Here is a 17,983-nt window from a genome sequence, read left to right as displayed (position 1 = left end):
AAAATTTGATCTGCTATGCTTGTATGTATGTGGAATAATTTCACCGGATTAGTTATGCTAAGTGAAATATGTCTTAGCAGCAGCACAACTGACCTATGTGTTAATGGTACAATACATTAAACATTATATTTTTTTTAATCAAAGATGCAGGTTTACAGTGGCTTTCCAGCACATTTCATTTGTGCAGCCCATTAAAAAATCTTCAGGATGCTGCTATATTGAAAAGCTGGCTGAGTGAAACATGGGTAAACTTGGCTATGGTGAACTATCCCTATAAAGCTGACTTCTTACAGCCTCTGCCAGCTTGGCCTATACAGGTAATTGAGAACCAATGTCTTGTAGAGTTGACCACTTGGTTTAACTAATTCTCTCCTTCTCTCCTAGTCTGCAACTTTTCCTTTATTTTTGGCTCTGTAGAACCAATATGGCTGAAAAAGAGAACCAGGGCAGTATCTTCTTGCGCATCAACTGGTTTGTTGACTGACTGCCACTTGTAGGGCTAATAGGTTGCATCAAGAGCCCAGAAGAAGAGTGCCAGGGATGACTGAAAAAACTCAGCTGTCCTGCTGAGTTGTTCTTGAGGAGCAGAAATGTTGCACAAAAAAGCAGATGCAATTAGAGCTTCTGATGCCAGGCTTAGCTGGCAGAGCTTGTAATTAAAGAGGAAGTTTTGGGCCTATGCCCTTATGATGTGGGAGACCTAGTGAGGGAGAAAATGTGGATCCCCATAAGCATATTCCTTGCAGGGTCACTTCTCAAAGCAGGACCACTTTTCACTCTTGCAAACTTTCGCCTGTGCAGTTCTGTTTATCTGCAGTGCTTTCTCCAAGATTTCTATTTTCTTGGAGTGTTTTTGTTCTTTTAAGACCCTGGCTGAATTTCCCTGCATGGCTTTGGGTTACTGTGTATGGCAGTGTAAGGTAGATAAAAATAATATTTTTCGCTATTAAACAGTAGTTAAATATAAAAGAAAAAATTTCCCTTGTGTAGAGTTGCCTGATGGAGGAGGGGAGGAACATTGATCCGTCCGATGTGACTGTCTGCAACGGGCAGCATGAACCCCTTGAAAATTATTTTTGCCTTGTTACCAATCTGACACAACCTAAAAAATGTGCTCATCTTCACCACTGTCCATGCTCTCTCTCTTTGACTGAGGTATAAACCTAAAATAGAAAAGGCTGCGGCTTGTCTGGACAATGCTGATGTATGAAATCTGAGTTAAGCTGTTCAGGTACTTTTTTTGAAAGAGAAGCTCTAAGCTGACTCTGAGGGTGAGAAGGGGGGAAAATGTGCTTGAGTAGCTGGATATATGTGTGTTGCTTTATCTGTTCTCTGTTGTGGGCTGCCAGTACTATCTCAGAATGTTGATTTCTGTCTCTGCTATGCAATCTGAGCTTCAGATATGGGGCTGTCTGCAGCCCTCTGCTATCCGTCTGCAGTGTATATTTGCATGAATTAGTGAGCTTTCCAAACCTCTAATTGCCGAGTTAAGAACTGATGGCTGAGCTAGCCAAACCATAAAACCTACTTGGAATGGCAAAACGTGGAAGCTGTGCTCTGACGTTGTCTGTAGGGAACAAGGGAGGGATCCGTTTCCTAGCTACCACAATGAAAATGAGGGAAAAGAATATGCAGGGGAGGGAAGGAGAGTAAGTTAATTTCTTGGAAGAGGCACAGTTTGCAGTGGCCCTGAGTTGTCCCTGTGTGCCTGTGCCCCGTACTTAAGCAGCGTTGGAGCTGCAGTGCAGCCTTTGCTCCCTGCAGACAGTAACGCTGGATTCTCCCGATTTACAGCTTTCACCCTGCACTGTTCTTGTATTAGTCCCAACTCAATGGGAGCAGGGGTAGGGAGAAAGCCTTGGCAAAGAGAATATTGTCACTTTAAAAAAAAAACGTTTAAAGATGAAAAAAACTTTCGAGGGCAGTAGCTCTTGTGTTTTCTGTTTGTTTGGTTTTTTCCTCTACTGTATCCTCAGTTAAGATTTTGAATTAAACTCTACCAGAGATTGTTCTTATTTTTTCACTGGTGAAACAGTGCCTTGTTCCACAACCTCATATTTTCTGAACACAAAATAGTAAGAATTTTGCAATGCTGCTGTATAAAAGGACTTCAAAATATTAGAGCTTTATTTACATGGATGTTTCCATTTGTACTACAGCAAACTGCAGGGAACCCCAATCTATTCCTGGAGCTTCTTTGTTATATATTTGCATGTCTTATCTTTCATTACAAAGGAACTAAATACTCTTCATTAAGTATTATCTGTTTTAAAGAATGGGAAATGGATTGAAAAACTTGGTGAATGAAATATTAAGGTTGCACTGCTTTTAAAGTTTTAATCAGGAAATGTAAAGTTTGATTAGCATGTGCTACACAAATAGAATATTGCTTTTTATGATAATACTGAGGGTATATTATTGCATAGAAAGATGCTTTCTGGAAGTGGTCTTGACAGTACTTTGCAAAGGAATTGATACCCTATCAGGTATCATGTATTAATCTTTATTTCTTGCAGATTTAGACGCCTCCCCTCCCCTTTCTCTCTTTGTTGCAGGAAGTCTGCAAGTTCTTGAAGGATCCCAGTCTCTCTGACAAATTGTTGCTGCAGAATGTTTTTCAGGCAGTAAATTTATACTACAATTATTCAGGAGAAGCCTCATGCTTAGACATGTCTGAGACCGCAACAAAGAATCTGGGCCAGTTGGGTTGGTACTATCAGGTATGCGCTCTGTCCTTTCTAAATTGCAACTTGGTGAGGTTTTTTTGGGCTAGAGCTTTTGAGAATTGTTAAGTCATTTAACTGTAAATATATTGCACCAGATGTAATTGATGTACTGATGACAAATGTAAGCATGAAGCAAGTATGATTGTAGTGGGGAGGGCAAGGCACAAAAGAGAAGCGGCTTTCCCAGGAGTTTTAGGTGGTGTCTTCATTATCTAGCTAATTGAGTTTCAGCTCTTCATATAGACTAGAAAATGATGTGCATCAGCAGCATCTTGGTCTTCTAATGCTCCCATCCCAGCCGTCTACCCCAATTTGTGCATGCAAATATGTCAGGATATGTTGATACTGATTTCTTTCAACTAAAGCTGTTTATCCTGTGGCTCACGGAGACCCAACCTTTCCCGTCAAGTAGGTAACAAAAACGCAGATCCCTGGGGTCAGGGGTCCAGGACATTCTGCTCTCCCATTTACTAAGCACATGCAACAGTTATATACAGTCTCTCTTCTGGGGAGCAGGGCAGCTGCTTTCAGAAGCAAAGTGTTAAGAATTGGTGTTCTGGTTGTGACCGTCTGCTCTTGGCTACTGTCTCCTATGTGTTTGTTCTGGACAGCCCCAGGAGATGTGCAGGTGTTGTAAAGTTGTCCTCTGAGAAAGGGGGGAAATGCCATATGGGTAACAAAGAATATGGCAGGCTGGGCTGATCAAAACAACACATCCACTCTGCAGTGTGTTCCCTGCCTGCTTCTTGAAAGCATGTGGGAAGGGAGCAAGTAGGAACAAACTGTGGGTTAAGATTAATTGCCATGGTGGGGGCTATATTGCATCCAGGATATAATTTGTTTTTCTTTTTTAGCTAATGTCACTAAGATGTCGGAGGATACTTAGTGTGAAAGATGAAATTTTTGCTTGGTTATCTGTGTTCTGGCCCACCTACAAGAAGGGCCGGAAGGAGGATCCAGGGAGCTACGGGCCTGTCAGTCTGACCTCGGTGCCAGGCAAGGTTATGGAGTGGATCATCCTGAGTGCCATCACATGGCACATACAGGACAACCAGGGGATCAGGCCCAGTCAGCATGGGTTATGAAAGGCAGGTCCTGCTTCACGATCTCCTATGACAGTGACCCACTTAGTGGATGAGGGGAAGGCTGTGGATGTTGTCTATGTGGACTTTAGTAAAGCCTTTGACACTGTTTCCCACAGCATTCTCCTGGGGAAACTGGCTGCTGATGGCTTGGATGGGCGTACTCTTCGCTGGGTAAAAAACTGGCTGGATGGCCAGGCCCAAAGAGTTGTGGTGAAAGGAGGTCAATCCAGTTGATGGCCAGTCACAAGTGGTGTTCCCCAGGGCTCAGTACTGGGGCCAGTTCTGTTTAACATCTTTATCAATGATCTGGATGAGGGGATTGAGTGCACCCTCAGTAAGTTTGCAGATGACACCAGGTCAGGTGGAAGTGTTGATCTGCTGGAGGGTAGGAAGGCCCTGCAGAGGGACCTGGACAGGCTGGATCGATGGGCTGAGGCCAGCTGTATGAGGTTCAACAAGGCTCAGTGCCAGGTCCTGCACTTGAGTCACAACAACCCCATGCAACGCTACAGGCTGGGGGAGGAGTGGCTGGAGAGCTGCCTGAAGGAAAAGGACCTGGGCGTGTCATTCAGCTGGCTGAATATGAGGTGGCAGTGTGCCCAGGTGGCCAAGAAGGCCAATAGCATCCTGGCTTGTATCAGGAATAGTGTGGCCAGCAGGATCAGGGAGGTGATAGTGCCCCTGTACTTGGCACTGGTGAGGCCGCACCTTGAGTACTGTGTTCAGTGTTGGGCCCCTCACTCCAAGAAGGTCATCGAGGTGCTGGAGCGTGTCCAGAGAAGGGCAACGAAGTTGGTGAAGGGTCTGGAGCACAAGTCTTATGAGGAGCAACTGAGGGAGCTGGGGTTGTTTAGCCTGGAGAAGAGGAGGCTGAGGGGAGACCTTATCGCTCTCTACAACTGCCTGAAAGGAGGCTGGAGCCAGGCGGGGGTCGGTCTCTTCTTCCAAGTAACAGTAAGATGAGAGGAAATGACCTCAAGCTGCGCCAGGGCAGGTTTAGATTGGATATTAGGAAAAACTTTTTCAGTGAAAGGGTAGTCAGGCATTGGAACAGGCTGCCCAGGGAAGTGGTGGAGTCCCCATCCCTGGAGGTATTTAAAAGACGGGTAGATGTGGTGCTTAGGGACATGGTTTAGTGGTGGACTTGGCAGTGCTAGGTATAACAGTTCGACTCAGTGATCTTAAAGGTCTTTTCCAACCTAAATGATTCTCTGATAGTTTGACAGTAATTACTGATCAAATCCTGTTTGAGCTTTTTTTTATTTAAATACTGCACTAAGAGCTATTGGACAGTCTCCTGGGAATACATCTTGTTGCCCTGCTCTTTCTTTCAGGCTTGCACTGAGATGGTGATGCCCATGTGCACAGACGGTGTCAATGACATGTTCGAGCCTCAGAAATGGGACTTTGATGCACTTTCAGAAGAGTGTTACAGGCTGTGGGGAGTGAGGCCTCGCCCCTCTTGGATTCTTTCTATGTATGGAGGGAAAAACATCAGTTCACACAGCAACATTGTCTTCAGGTGAGCCTGGTTTCAGCTTCTAGAGTGGAGTTTTCCACCAATTTGGGTTGTCAGTGCAGAGAGCCTGCCCTAAGTAGCAAAAGGACCTGTCTCCAATGCTCCAGCTGAGTAATTGATGTGCATGCTTTGTGTCGCTCTTGAGAGTAAAATGGTCAATCTGCAGTGGCCAAAGAAGTCAACTATTCTGTCACTGCCTGTGTGCCTCTAAATGAGGAATCTGGGTTGGGATTCTGCCAAATGTAATTTTCTTCCCATGTGGATTCCTTCTTATCTTGTGGCCAAAGTCCAGATTTCCCATGCTGGTAAATCCATCTAGCTCTTATGAAGCCAATGCACTGTCTTTTCCACATAAAAGGGAAGTCTAAACAAACTCTAGCTGTAACACAGGATCTCGGTCACTAAAATTGTTGCTCTGGGTTATAGCCTTGCGGAGGGGCTGGCGCGATGTTCCTCTTTCCCTTTGATACAGAAAAGAGAGGGAAGTAACTTGGGGAGCTTTGCTTATCATTGCCAATTGCCCTTTTCTTTTAGTGGTAATTAGGCAAGTTTCAAAAAACTTGTGTAAGATCCAAATACAAAGAGATGTTTCCATTCCAGAAAGGCATACTGGTAATACAACAGAAGTTGGTCTGAAACACCTTTTTATGTGGACAAAAAGTGAAAGAAATGTTTGTCTAGTGCAAAAACTAGTGCATGCTGCTTGCACTATACTCAGCCTTCAGTTCCCTTGTTTTTATGATTAAACTCTGCTTTCTTTTAAAGGGAGGTTTGTGTAGCTTTACTTCTGCTGTGAGGTGATACAAAATTTTGAACAGCTGAGTACTGGCTGTTCATTAGGTTGTTAATGTGGTAGGGATGCATTTAATAAACCCATTGAAGCCTATGCCTGAGGAGTTCTGACTTGCTGTACTGATTGCCCACTGTGGGCAGCTCCCGAAAGTATATTCCTCTGTGTTCTGGTTAAAATTGTGCAAGGCCTTTTAAAGAAAAAAAAAAACAACCCTGCCATTTCTTTAAACAAAGCTCAGAATTAGTCTGTTGGGCTTGGTAAATAGGTGTGTATTTTAAAAGTAGAAAGTCCTCACTTGAATTGGGGATTATTCTCTGGATTTCAGCTGTTAGCATTGGTCTGTTTGGCTCCAAAGGCCTGTTGTTTTCATCTTGGTTGTCTTTTGCTGTTTCTGTCCCAGCAGGATACCTGCTCTAGAGTGAGAAATTCCACCCTTTTTTGGAAAACTTTTTAATAAAAAAAAAAGTGTTGGTTTAACTTAATTTCTGTAGAGTGTTGCTTATTTCCAAGGCTTCACAGCTCTGTACAGTAGAAATCCACTTTGTAAGCAACAGACAAGCAAACAAATCTAAATAAGTGTTTAAGAATTTATGCCAGCTGAAGGAGCTTGAAATGAGAAAAGCTTGAAAGCAACCAAATGAATGAAGAAGTAGTGCTGTACACACAAAGCTTTGGATCTCAAGCTGGGTTGTTTCTCTTCAAACAAATACATTGTCAACACTGTACATTTTATATAAGAGCCTTTTATCCTCGAACACTACAGACTGCTTTACAAAAAATATCCCGATGTTTACCAGGCGATGTGGCTCCCTGTGGGGTAAAAAGCACTGTTTCAAGTGTCAGGCAACTTGCACAACAGTTTAGCGCAGGAAGGGAAGAATACTCCATCTAAAGAGAACCACTGTAGGGTGGATTTATCCAGCCGCAGTGGGATTTGGCCAGGATGCTTGAACTGGTATTGCTGCTTCTCCGTCTGTGAGCAGCACATCACTCTGCAGGTTCACGCTGTGTTGTGTGGTATCAACACAGGAATCTCCGTTGCCACTTTGGTACCTTCTTGGAGGTACGTAAATAGTGTGTGTGAGTGCTTACTTAGGTGGCAGGCAGGTATTACTTGCCTGTCCTCGGCAAGTAATACACTGGTTAAACCCTAGTTTGAAGAAATTGGGGGTTTCAGAACCCTGTTTGCCCTTTCTCTTCCAGCAATTTCCACTCCCGATCCTCTTACTGGGACGTGCTCTGTACTTGGTGTGGAAGTGCTGCACAGTGGTGGAAACGGCATTTTGACACTGTTCATGCATGTGGTGACAGAGAGCCTGTAGCAGTAGGTAGTGTCTCATCATCAATGTACTGTGGTAGTCAAAATCAGCCCAGGTTATATTTAGACAGCACACACCAAATTTTGTACTGTCTAAAATTAGTATTTTTCAATCTGGATGGATCATACCTGGGTTGTATGCTTCTAAGTCAGGGCACCCACCTAACCAGTTCTGTACTGGGAGGGGAGAGGCAGAAAGTGAAGGTTCTGTTTTGAGAGATACTGGGGCTATGTGCAGAAGGGGGGACTGTTAGCATAAAAGAAGGAAACAGAGGAAAAGAAGAGAAGGCAGAACAATGCCTGGCTGAAGAGAAAAGGTGAGAGGGGAAAAAAAGTGAAGAAAAGGAAATTTGGCAGTTGTGGAGAGTGGGCATGTTAAAAAAGGGTGCACAGACAGTGCTGCTAGGATTGTGTAAAACATCTTGTTCTAGGCAGGGCTGGAAGGCTGAGGAGGCTCTGAAGAGATCATAGGAAAGGGCACTGTTTGCTGTGGGTTAGGCAGGACCCTATTTATGCTGTCAAGGAAATATGATTTGAAAACAGGACTAGCATGCTGATATTTTGCGTTAGTTTTTTTTCTGAAGCCCTACTGGCCTGGCCACTGCTAGAAAGGAATGGCTGACTTTTTTATTCTTTCTTTTCTTTTGCTTCTGTTTACATTGGGGAACTCCCTGTAAGATGGGCAACTGAGTACTTATACACATGCTTAGCTTTAACACATAAATTATCCATTCCAGTTGGTACTGAATTATCTTAATCTGTAAAACTGTTAAGACTTACAGTTATTTTGTGATGAACCCTCCATTCCCCCTCCTCTCAGCAAGTGTCCCTTCCCAGACTGCGTCAGCGCCTCTGGTGCCATCATTTGGCAGGAGCCGCAGAGGATGCAGCCAGAAGCTCCCAGAGAAGCCAGAGACAGTGTTGTTTTCTTGTGGCAGACTTAGTTTCCACATGACTGGGACCAAAAGATCCAAGTCCATGTACATCTTGGGTTTCTCGGCAACTCATCCCCCTGTTGCCAAGGTGCTCTGCTGATTCAGGCGACCTTTTAAATCCAGTGCTTTTTGCTTTTTGGGCAGCTCTGTGTGCTTTTTGTTTTGCAGATACAAAATGTTTCTCTTCTCCTAAGTCATATTTAGAATTGCTGAAAATAAAGAACTAGAGAGATTCAAGATACTTGGTCTTTTTCAGTGGAGAAACAAATAAAGTATTGGTTCAGACCCCATCAGGTTTTTACTCTTAGTTATGTCTTCATTATGTCTTCTTTTTTACTCATTATTTCTGTTATTTTCTGGTGCTGCCATTGTGGTATTTTTCTAGTTTCCAAGGATGTTTTAATTTCTTAGATCCTCCTAGAAATTTGCACTGACATACAATAGCCTGTCTCTAAGGTTTCCTTTTGTGGGCAGGTTCAGTGTGTTAAGTGAGGAACAGATCTAGATTTGGGTAGTTCCGTAAGTATACGGATGTTTATTTCTTTGTGCAGAAAGAGGGACCACACATGGAAGAACACTGTGGTAAAGGAAAATAAGATATAGTAGGGATTACTGGGTGAAGTCCAAAGCTAGGAAAGAGATGCAGACCTCTCACCCCAGTTCAGCCACTGGCTTGCTCCGTGAACCAGGCATTATGTGGAGCCAGATCTACAGGGCAAGGAATCCTTCATTGATTTGACATGAGGGAGGAGGGGGAGTAAATTGCATTAAATTGTCCTGTCACAGAGGAAGAGTCATTTTAGACAGTTTCTTGAAGGATAAAAGCTTTCTTTTGATATGGTTGTTATTAGAAATAAGGGGACTAACAGAAGGTCCAAGTATTTCTTTGCAAAACCAGCTTGGCACACAGCTGTGACAGCAAAAGGTAGAACCTCCTGAAAACGCAGCTCTAAAGGGTGCAGTTGGTTATTAGTTTATGGCAGGCTGTGAAGAAGGAAAGCAAAGTGCTTTGGTTTGGGAACTTGGACATGTCTTGGTACAGGGGAACCTGAACCTTTTATGGCAAGGACAGGTGGCAGCAGATCTATCTCCAGTGGCTGTGGCACTATTATAGGTTATTATCTGAATTAGCAGATAATGACAGAAGCGTCATTTAATAATTAAAGCCTTGCTTAAGCTGCTGATAGCTCCGTACCTCTGTCAAGAAGGCTCCTCAGCAGAGAGGTGGGCACACGACACTGAGACAGGGCTGGGGTCTGTTTCTGTCTGTGCATATGCAAAGCTAGTTGAGAGTAAACGTGGATACGTTGACGTGAGCTGCAGCCCTGCTGCTGTGCAGAGGTACCCTAATGCGGTGGTATTTCCTTACAGCAACGGCGGCCTGGACCCATGGTCTGCAGGGGGGGTGACCCAGAACATCACCGATTCCCTCGTGGCAATTGTGATCCCAGACGGAGCTCATCACCTGGACCTACGCAGCCGCAACCCTTTGGACCCCAAATCTGTGCGGCAAGCTCGAGCCTTGGAAATCTGCTACATGAAGCAGTGGATTGAAAAGGCCAGGCACAGCCACTGAAGTGGTACTGCGACAACTGTGGCCGTTATACCTCTGTTGGCTTTGGTGAGAGCAGGGCCAGGCCTTAGTGCACGGTTGTCTGAACATTTCACTCCTGTTTCCTCACCTGTGTTGCAGTGCTAACCGTTGCTTGTGCCCGTGAGAGAAGCAGGCGGCAGACAGATGGAGAGCGTCGTCAGATAATAAACTTTAGTCAAAGTGTGTGGATTGAGCTGCCTGCTCTGGCTTGCTTTCCTCTTCTGCTCTTCTCAAATGCTGTACTTCATGGTAAAGTCAAGAGTTCCCGTTTTAGGCTTGATGCCTTCCTCGCTGTGCTAGGTGATTGTCCTGACTGCTGGTATATACAGTGGATTAAATGGCAGTGCTGTTGATGATGAAACTCCTGCTGCCTTCAGTGGGATTGAATTTCAGGCATCCTTGGCTGCTGTAAGTCGTCATGGCAGGGGCATGGAGATAACAGGGGAGCAGAAATCACATCCTACTGTGATATTTGGTTGAGAGGTAGGGAAGGCATGGGGAAGCTGGCTGTGCCGTTTTTAAAGAAACTAAACAGTGCTTACCCTTTGGAATCAACGCTGGAAAAGAAGGAAATTCCTTCTCTTTTTTTTTTTCTTAGTTTTCTGGCAGCTTATTAATCAAAGCTGCCTTAGGTGGCTTTTCCATTCTGTGCTGTACTGAATGGTCAGGGCTGGGCCCGGACTCACTCTGCTGATAGCTGGCTGAGCACGCACAAGCTGCATCAGGGTTTTATTTCTTCCTTTGCTGTTTGTCCTAATCCCAAAATATCTGCCACTTGATGATGGTTGCCAAAGAAAACTCTGGGTATATTTTGTGTATATGTGTATCCCCACAAACACTTAGCTTTTTCAAATCAGGAAGCTTTCGGAGCTGTTCTCGTGAAGAGCAAATGTGACACTTGTGCTGGCTAGATCTTATGAAGTGACAAATAATTGGGGCTGTGCCTTGTGTGGGTTTCCCCCTCCCCCCTATTCTGTGTATTGTTCAAATTCTGCATGATCTGTTTGCTGATGGCTCTTCAATAAAAGCCTTTTTAAAAAAATTGTTTGTGGGACAAACTATTCAAAACACAGAATGCAGCTATCCTCTTGGATCAGCCTAAAGCCTGATGCTGAGCTCAACAAGCCAGGTGCAATGGGCTTTCTGTAAGGCTTCCAAACCAGACAAACTGCCCTGATTCATGAGACAGCATATTTGACATTAATAAATGGCCGGGGCAGTCCCCTCGTTTTCCAGCTTTGGCTTCATTCACACTGAAGCCCTTCTTCAGAAAGGATTCTTTGCAGTTTAAAGGACAACTCCGTTTCAGAAAGACTCGGGCATGGCTTCTTGTCCCCAGACCCTTAAAATTCCCATTCTGTTAAAAGTTTTCTCAGCTTTGATGATACGCCTGATAGTGGTGTCTTTTCCTAAGACAGCAGGTGGCTTTTTCTGTTTCCAGTCTCCTCCCATCCTCTGGGAACAAAGCAAACCCAACACTAAAATTTTTTTATCTTTTAAAACACTCCTGTGCATTTTTCTTTCCGATAGTGTTCCTGGCATTCCCTCATCTTGTGTTAAACATGGCATTTATGTTCAGACTCCGCAATCTGAACCTCTCGTGCTCTTGACCAAGGTAATTGCTTAAGAGACTATAGAGAACAAGACCAGAGAAGAACCAGAGGGGGAGAAGGAATAGCTATGTAGAACTTGCCTGAAACCTGTTGACCGAAAGCTGTTGGCAATCCCTTTTCCAGTAGTTCCAATTTTTGGTACTCTTCTGTAAACATATTCCAGTCTCTTGCTCGTGTACTTTATAATGACATGGTGGCCTTGAATTTTCTGAAATAAATAAAAATAATTGTTTTCTAATCAAGTGAGTTACAGTCAAGTTTTTAGAAATACCATTGTATCTTCTGTGTTAACTGACGTCTGGTAGTGTCCTGGTTTACTGCAGGGCAAGGAACAGAATCTACAAGAGTAAATATAAATTTGGGGGTCAGGAATGATTTGTAACTGCAAGCAAGAGCCTGGTCCAGCTGCTCCCACTGATTGCTCAGGGTGCTATTCCCAGTGCAAATTCTGGGAAAAACACTTCCATGTTGTATGGAGAAGGGCGTCAGGGGGGTCATGCAATGGGCTGTGAATGCTCCGGATTAACAGCCACTGTATACAGCACTCTCTAGCAATTGGCTTGTGGCTCCTCTCTCTCCCTACTAGCCAGCTTACTGTCTCAGGGAACAGCTGCTGCTTTGTTGTTTGGAAAATATTTTGTAGTTTCAATCAGAATAAGTAATCCAAACTTACATTCCTCTTTCCCCTGCCCTCCTGCCTTTTCATAAGCAGGAAAAAAAAATGCCTTTAATGAAACTTAAAAAACAACCCTGCCATGTTGTATTTTGAGAAGTTGCATTTAAAACCAAATTCTTCAGTGTTTTATGGTTTGGGGTTTGTTGGGGGATTTTTTGTTGTTTGTTTTTTAATTTTACTATTCCAGTTTCTGTCTGTGAGACTGATTCTAGTGCGCTTTGGATCAGGTTCTTACTGCTTGGAGCAGCTTATGAATTAGGTGACTGGCTTTCTGTTGGTTTTAATTGTTCTTACTTTTTTTTTTCCCCCCTCAAGTTGAGTAGTTGAAACTTTAGGTCGTATTTGCCTTAAGCGTTCAGACTTCATCTTAAAATCTACGTACACATCTCTGTACGCTACCGAGGGAGACTCTGTGGTGTTTGGCTACCTCATCTAAACGTTACCTCTCCTGCTTGTTTCATGCAGGTGAGAACAAAATGAGCCATGGGAAATGGCCGGTTTCTCTTTCCAGGTATGTGATGATGGGCCGTACTTCATCGAAGGCTTATGTACGTCCTTGGCACGTGTCATGAATGACTGGAATTTAAAAATGTATGTTTTCTACTCCTTGGGGAAAATGCAGAAGGAAAAAGAATGAATGATTTGCCCAAAGCATGAATCTTACTGGTGAAACTGCAGTTTGTATCAATAAAAATATGTTCAAATAATGAAATGTGAGTTTCTGGGACTGGATTTTGTTTTGCAAGGACATTGAAGTGTCTACCCCTGAAAGAGGGGAGGCTTAGATTAGATATAAGGAAGAAATCCTTCACTCTGAGGGTGGTGAGGCACTGGTTGCCTGGAGCAGTTGTGGATGCCCCATCCCTGCAAGTGTTCAAGGCCAGGTTGGATGGGGCTTTGAGCACCCTGGTCTAGTGGAAGGTGTCCCAGCCCATGGCAGGGGGCTTGGACCAGATGATCTTTAAGGTCCCTTCCAACCCAAACCATTCTGTGATTCTGTGATGACATGGATTTTTATCCCTTGGCAGATGTGGAGTTCTGCAAATAATGCTGTCTTGTGTGCTTGACCCTGGTGGAGCGGGAGGACAACTAGTTAAAGTAATCCTCAAGTTACACACGGAGCAGTCAGGATGTCAGAGGTTGAGCCTGCACTTACTTGGGAGTTTCTCATTTCAGAGGTTAAGCTGCCTGGTGAGGAGCAGGGCTATGAACTGGTTGGTCTCCATAGGTGACCATGTTGAATGCAATCAAGCTAGCTGTAATGGCAAAAAATGCAAGCAAGTCCCAAGGAAACACACGCTTCTGACACGTCGGTGATGATGGAGGTGGTGTGGGCGGATCCGTAACACTCCCTGACCTGGCAAGTGGAGGCTTTAACTGGGCTGTGTAGCCCAAAGAGTTAATCGGGCAGGGCTGTGGCCGCAGCGTCTCGGGAGGGAGCTAAAGAGCTTCTGCAACTTGTTGTGTTTGTAGGTAATTTTAACTTTGAAGATCATCAAGTATCGCATCATCAAAGGAGACTACAGAAAGGAAAGCCCCTCCTGGAACATGGATTCTGCATCACAGGAAAAGTGTACGCACAGTGAGAATCGAGTTTTGTCTCCCATGCTGTCTGCCCACCAAATAGGTTGCAGACAAATGTCAGTATGCTTTAAATAAAGGGATTATTTTTTTTCTACCTCTGCTCTTAAAAAGGATATTTAGCTGTTGTGAATCTATTCTCAAAGGGAGTGGGAAGGAGTCATAAATGACCTAAAGAGCTTTCTGTACGTTAAAGACTTTATGTATCAACGCTCAGATATTTGAGCTCCTTCCAGGACTAATGGTGGAACCATTGCGTCTTTCTGGCAGCCAGGAGGGTGCCGTGAAACCTGTAAGCTTGGGTTTGAAAGAACCCAGGAGATCGTACGCTCCAAGCTCACATTTTTTTCTCTCCCCCGTTGATTCCGAATATCATCGCTATGCTGTAACCTGGGGGGGGTGGGGGGGGGGTGTTTGTGAAACCCTGTGTTTAGAGGAAAAAAAAAAATGAAAGATTCTTATGGTAGTTTGAGTTAAAAATAATATCTCTGAAACTGCTCAGGCTTGTGACCCGATGATACTTGCACTCACTGCCTTGACCAGCTTGAAGGAACGACCTGTACTAAAAGACCACCGTGGGGACGGACTTGTGCTTGTGTTGGAACAATAAACCAGGCCCTCGCAGAGCCGGGTGAGTGACACGTCCGTCTCATCCTTCCGAAATACGCTGCTGCTCCTGAAAATAGAAATCTTTCTGAAGTTGAAACCATGTATGTGATTTTTACTCCTTAGGACCAATTCATCAGTGATCACTTGGAGGGGTTGGTTTGAATCCCGTTGCACTTCTGTCTCTGTCATTTGCCGTGATGGTGTCGTTGGTGTCGGTGTTTAGCGTGTTACCAAGTGTTACTACTGTAGCCTCTAGATTTTTTTATAACCTAGCCTCTTTGTGTGTTTTTAAACAAAAGCTTTGGTCTTACAAAAATGACTACAAATCCAGCTTCTTTAAGACTGTCCATGCTAAGAAACTGAAATGATCTATTTTGGCAATGCAGGTTAGCAGAAAACGTGTGTTACCCTGTGTTACCTGAGCTGTGAAGCAATGGCAAAAGATCTGAACTGAGGATGATATCCGGGATAAATTCACAGTACTTAAGTGCTTTTCAAAATTCCCCTTCTATTGTTAAAAAAAAACCCAAACCACCCTTATTTTATCATTTTAAAGATGCTGGGCATCTGATTGCAGCTTCTGCTGACATCAGTAGACTTGTTCTCCTGTATTATTTTGATTCCTTGATTTCACAGTGCTGCCTCCAGGTGCTGAGACATGAGCATTGAAGCCCCAAGTCAGCCTTTCATTTTTTCTTCCCCCAGCCCAACTCATTTCCACCAGCAAATCTGAAGCGATTTGATCCACGCGCTTTAGGGTAGTTTCCTTCTCTCTGTCCTTTCGGTAATACAAGCCCAATGAAGAAATTGCTTTATAGCATCAGTTATATTGCTAACAGCTCCTTGTATTGCTAGTCTGAGCCTCGCCGAGGTGGGGATCTGCTCGGTCCCCGCTGCAGCCCCCCGCCGGAGGTCCCTCCGGCCCTGGGGCACGATGCAGAGACAGCAAACACCCACAGCAGCGAAGAGCGAGAACGTGCTCCTTTAGCACGGAGCACGCCGTATCTGCGCTCTGCAAGGCAGTCCTGAACTACGCCAGCCGTTGCGTATCTTGCAGTTGGCTTTTGGGTGCCAGATGTGAACATTTGGGTGCCAGCTGGCTGTTGGGGTGCTTCAGGTGTAACATGGGGTCATCTCCGTACTGGAAAATGTATTTTCTATAGCCCTCAGTGCTGCATGCGAGCGTTTCCTCGGTGGGGAGCGAGGGCTGCTGGGGGCAGGCGGGGGCGGCTGCTGCCCAGCTCTCGGGGGCTTTCCCCTCCGCTGGCGATTTGCAAAATCTTTTAGTTCAATCCCCCAGTTTAGAAAGTAGGGGCAGCGAAACACTGAGACCGGGAATAGCAAATCCCTTCCGTTTGTCTTGTTGTTTTCTAATGTATGCGACCTCTCTGGGTGGTTTAAGCGGTTTAGGTACTTTCTATAAAAGGGATCTTTTAATGACAAAACTAATGTGATTATCTTACCGAGTGTGAGAGGCGTATTCAAGGTTTAAAGAAAATCTGTTAGAATAGCTGAATGTATCTGCTTAATCCTTTCTCTAATGTGGGTGGACAATGCTCTGGGAAGCAATTGGTCTTTCTTTCTTAGAGTAAATGCCTGGTCTCCAGAGGTAGGAACTTGTTTGCAGCTTTTTATACCCTTACGCTTCACCTTCTAGAGAATACAAAGGCGCAGGAGAGAGGCAGAGAGTTTTGAGAGGCCAAGTTTTTCCTCAAATAGCTGGGGGTGTAACCAATACGGGGCCAATTCCGGCAGGCGGCCGAGCACCCTCCGCTCCCTTTGACTGCGACCTGAATAGAGGGTCCTCCCTCCTTTTGCCCTCCTGCAAAACCACGTTCCCCGCAATGTGAAATACAGAAATGCTTTCTCTTTCCTGAGCATGCAGGGAAGCTGCTTGCAATTGCTCGGATGACAGGACCCTGCCTGGTTTTGTGTGTTGGGCGAGCAGCCCTTCCCACGCGGATCCACGGCTTTGGGGAATTCTCCAAAGGTCGCGTTTTCCATATCAACCCTTTGGAAAGGTTTGGACCTGCTCACAAGTTATCACAAGGTGACACCTGAGCAGGGGTGAATGGGGCTGTGGTCAGACAGGGGGGACAGCACCAAGGGGTGATGCTGTGGGATGCAGCTGTAGCTGGACCTCGGCTGGTACCAGCCTGGCGCTGCTCTGCTCCTCCAATATTCATAGGCCTGTGCTTGGGAATCTTTGATTTCCCCATGTCCATCTGGATACACACATCTTAGAAACATTAGGAAATCTATTGTCTGCAACAGTTAGCAAGGCAGGTAGAACCCCCCACCATGCCAAAGTATTTAACAAAGCAAGTAGCGGCTCTGGGACTCTTTAGCATGGATTCGGCTTTATAGCAGAGGCAAGCAGGTTGCATTTATGTAATTTGTTATCTAAACATCCTCAAAACAGCACATAAGGAAGAGAAGGATATTGAGCTGCTGCCTTTCCCAGTTTGAGTGAAATGTACGGTCTCCTCTCACCACCTGGCAGAGTAACTCAGGGAAAAGAGGGATCTCAACATCAGTGTAGCCTCTTCACGGAGGCAGGCACTGAGCTATAGTCCTACATGCTCGTCTGGCTACCCCGGCCATGGGGTTGGGGTTGGGTTCTCTGTTGTGGAGAGAGATGGTATTCAAGGACTTGGTGCACAACCTAAAAACCAGTCCCAGCAGGGTCAGCTACAGGGTCAGACCAGGACACTCAGTGATGTGTCCAGCTGGGTCCTGAGAACCTCCAAGGACGGAGCCTGCAGAGCCTCTCTGGGCATCGTGCTTGGCTGTCCGCATGGTGGAGAAGTTACACATCTGGCCTGAACCTCTTGTTTCAATGTGCGTTGTCTTTTATCCTCCCACCATGCACCATCATGAGGAGTCCTGCTCTGTCTTCTTGATGACACCCGTAGGCGCTGGGGACTGCTGTCAGGTGCGCCCAAAGCTGTTCCTTTTCCAGGCTGAAGAAGTCCAGCTCCCCCATCCTCTCCTCACAGGCCAAGTGCTCCAGTCCCAACCATCCCAGTGGTCCTTCCCTGAACTTGTTCCAGATGATCAATGTCTTACACTGGGAGGCCCCAGACTGGATGCAGCATTTCATTTGTGGTCACCAAGCACCAACTAGAGGGGGATGATCCCTTTCCTGGATCTCCTGGCTCTGCTCCCATTCATACGGCCCAGGAGGCTGTTGGTCTCGTTGCTGCCAGGACACACAGCTGGCTCATGCCTACCTTGATGTCCACCAGGACGTTTTCCGCAGAGCTGCTCCCCAGGCTGTCAATGCCCAGTCTGCACCACTGCAATGAGTCCTTCCTTCCCAAAGGGGCAAGACTTTGTGCTTGCTCTTGTTGAATTTCACGAGGTTCTTGTTGTCTCCTTCCTTGAGCATGTCTGTCTGAATGGCCACCCTTCCTTGAGTGTATTAACTCTTCCCTCCAACTTGGTGTCATCTGCAAGCGTAAGGAATGCCAAAGAAGAACTTGAAACTCAAGAACAACATGATTTTTTTTTTATCTCTGTGTCGAAGATGTG

At 45.2% G+C, this 17,983-nt stretch overlaps 1 protein-coding gene across 4 annotated transcripts in view; it reads left to right on the top strand.

The window, feature by feature from the left end:
* The window catches only part of PRCP (prolylcarboxypeptidase), a 34,359-nt gene extending 22,538 nt beyond the window's left edge, over nt 1–11,821 (top strand). For all 4 annotated transcript variants that reach the window (XM_087758566.1, XM_087758570.1, XM_087758568.1 and 1 more), the window contains 4 exons: nt 145–317; nt 2,556–2,720; nt 5,146–5,333; nt 9,748–11,821. In XM_087758566.1, the coding sequence (XP_087614692.1) occupies nt 145–317; nt 2,556–2,720; nt 5,146–5,333; nt 9,748–9,952 (731 nt within the window). In that variant the 3' untranslated portion in view covers nt 9,953–11,821. The remainder of the gene's footprint in view (nt 1–144; nt 318–2,555; nt 2,721–5,145; nt 5,334–9,747) is intronic.
* The last annotated feature ends 6,162 nt before the right edge of the window (nt 11,822–17,983 follow it).

Source organism: Nipponia nippon, unplaced genomic scaffold, assembly GCF_047370975.1.
Source record: "Nipponia nippon isolate SJK-2023a ecotype South Korea unplaced genomic scaffold, ASM4737097v1 scaffold_2, whole genome shotgun sequence".
Classification (NCBI taxonomy): domain Eukaryota; kingdom Metazoa; phylum Chordata; class Aves; order Pelecaniformes; family Threskiornithidae; genus Nipponia; species Nipponia nippon.
Note: the sequence above shows the minus strand (reverse complement) of the source record. Positions and strands in the feature narration are given on the sequence as shown.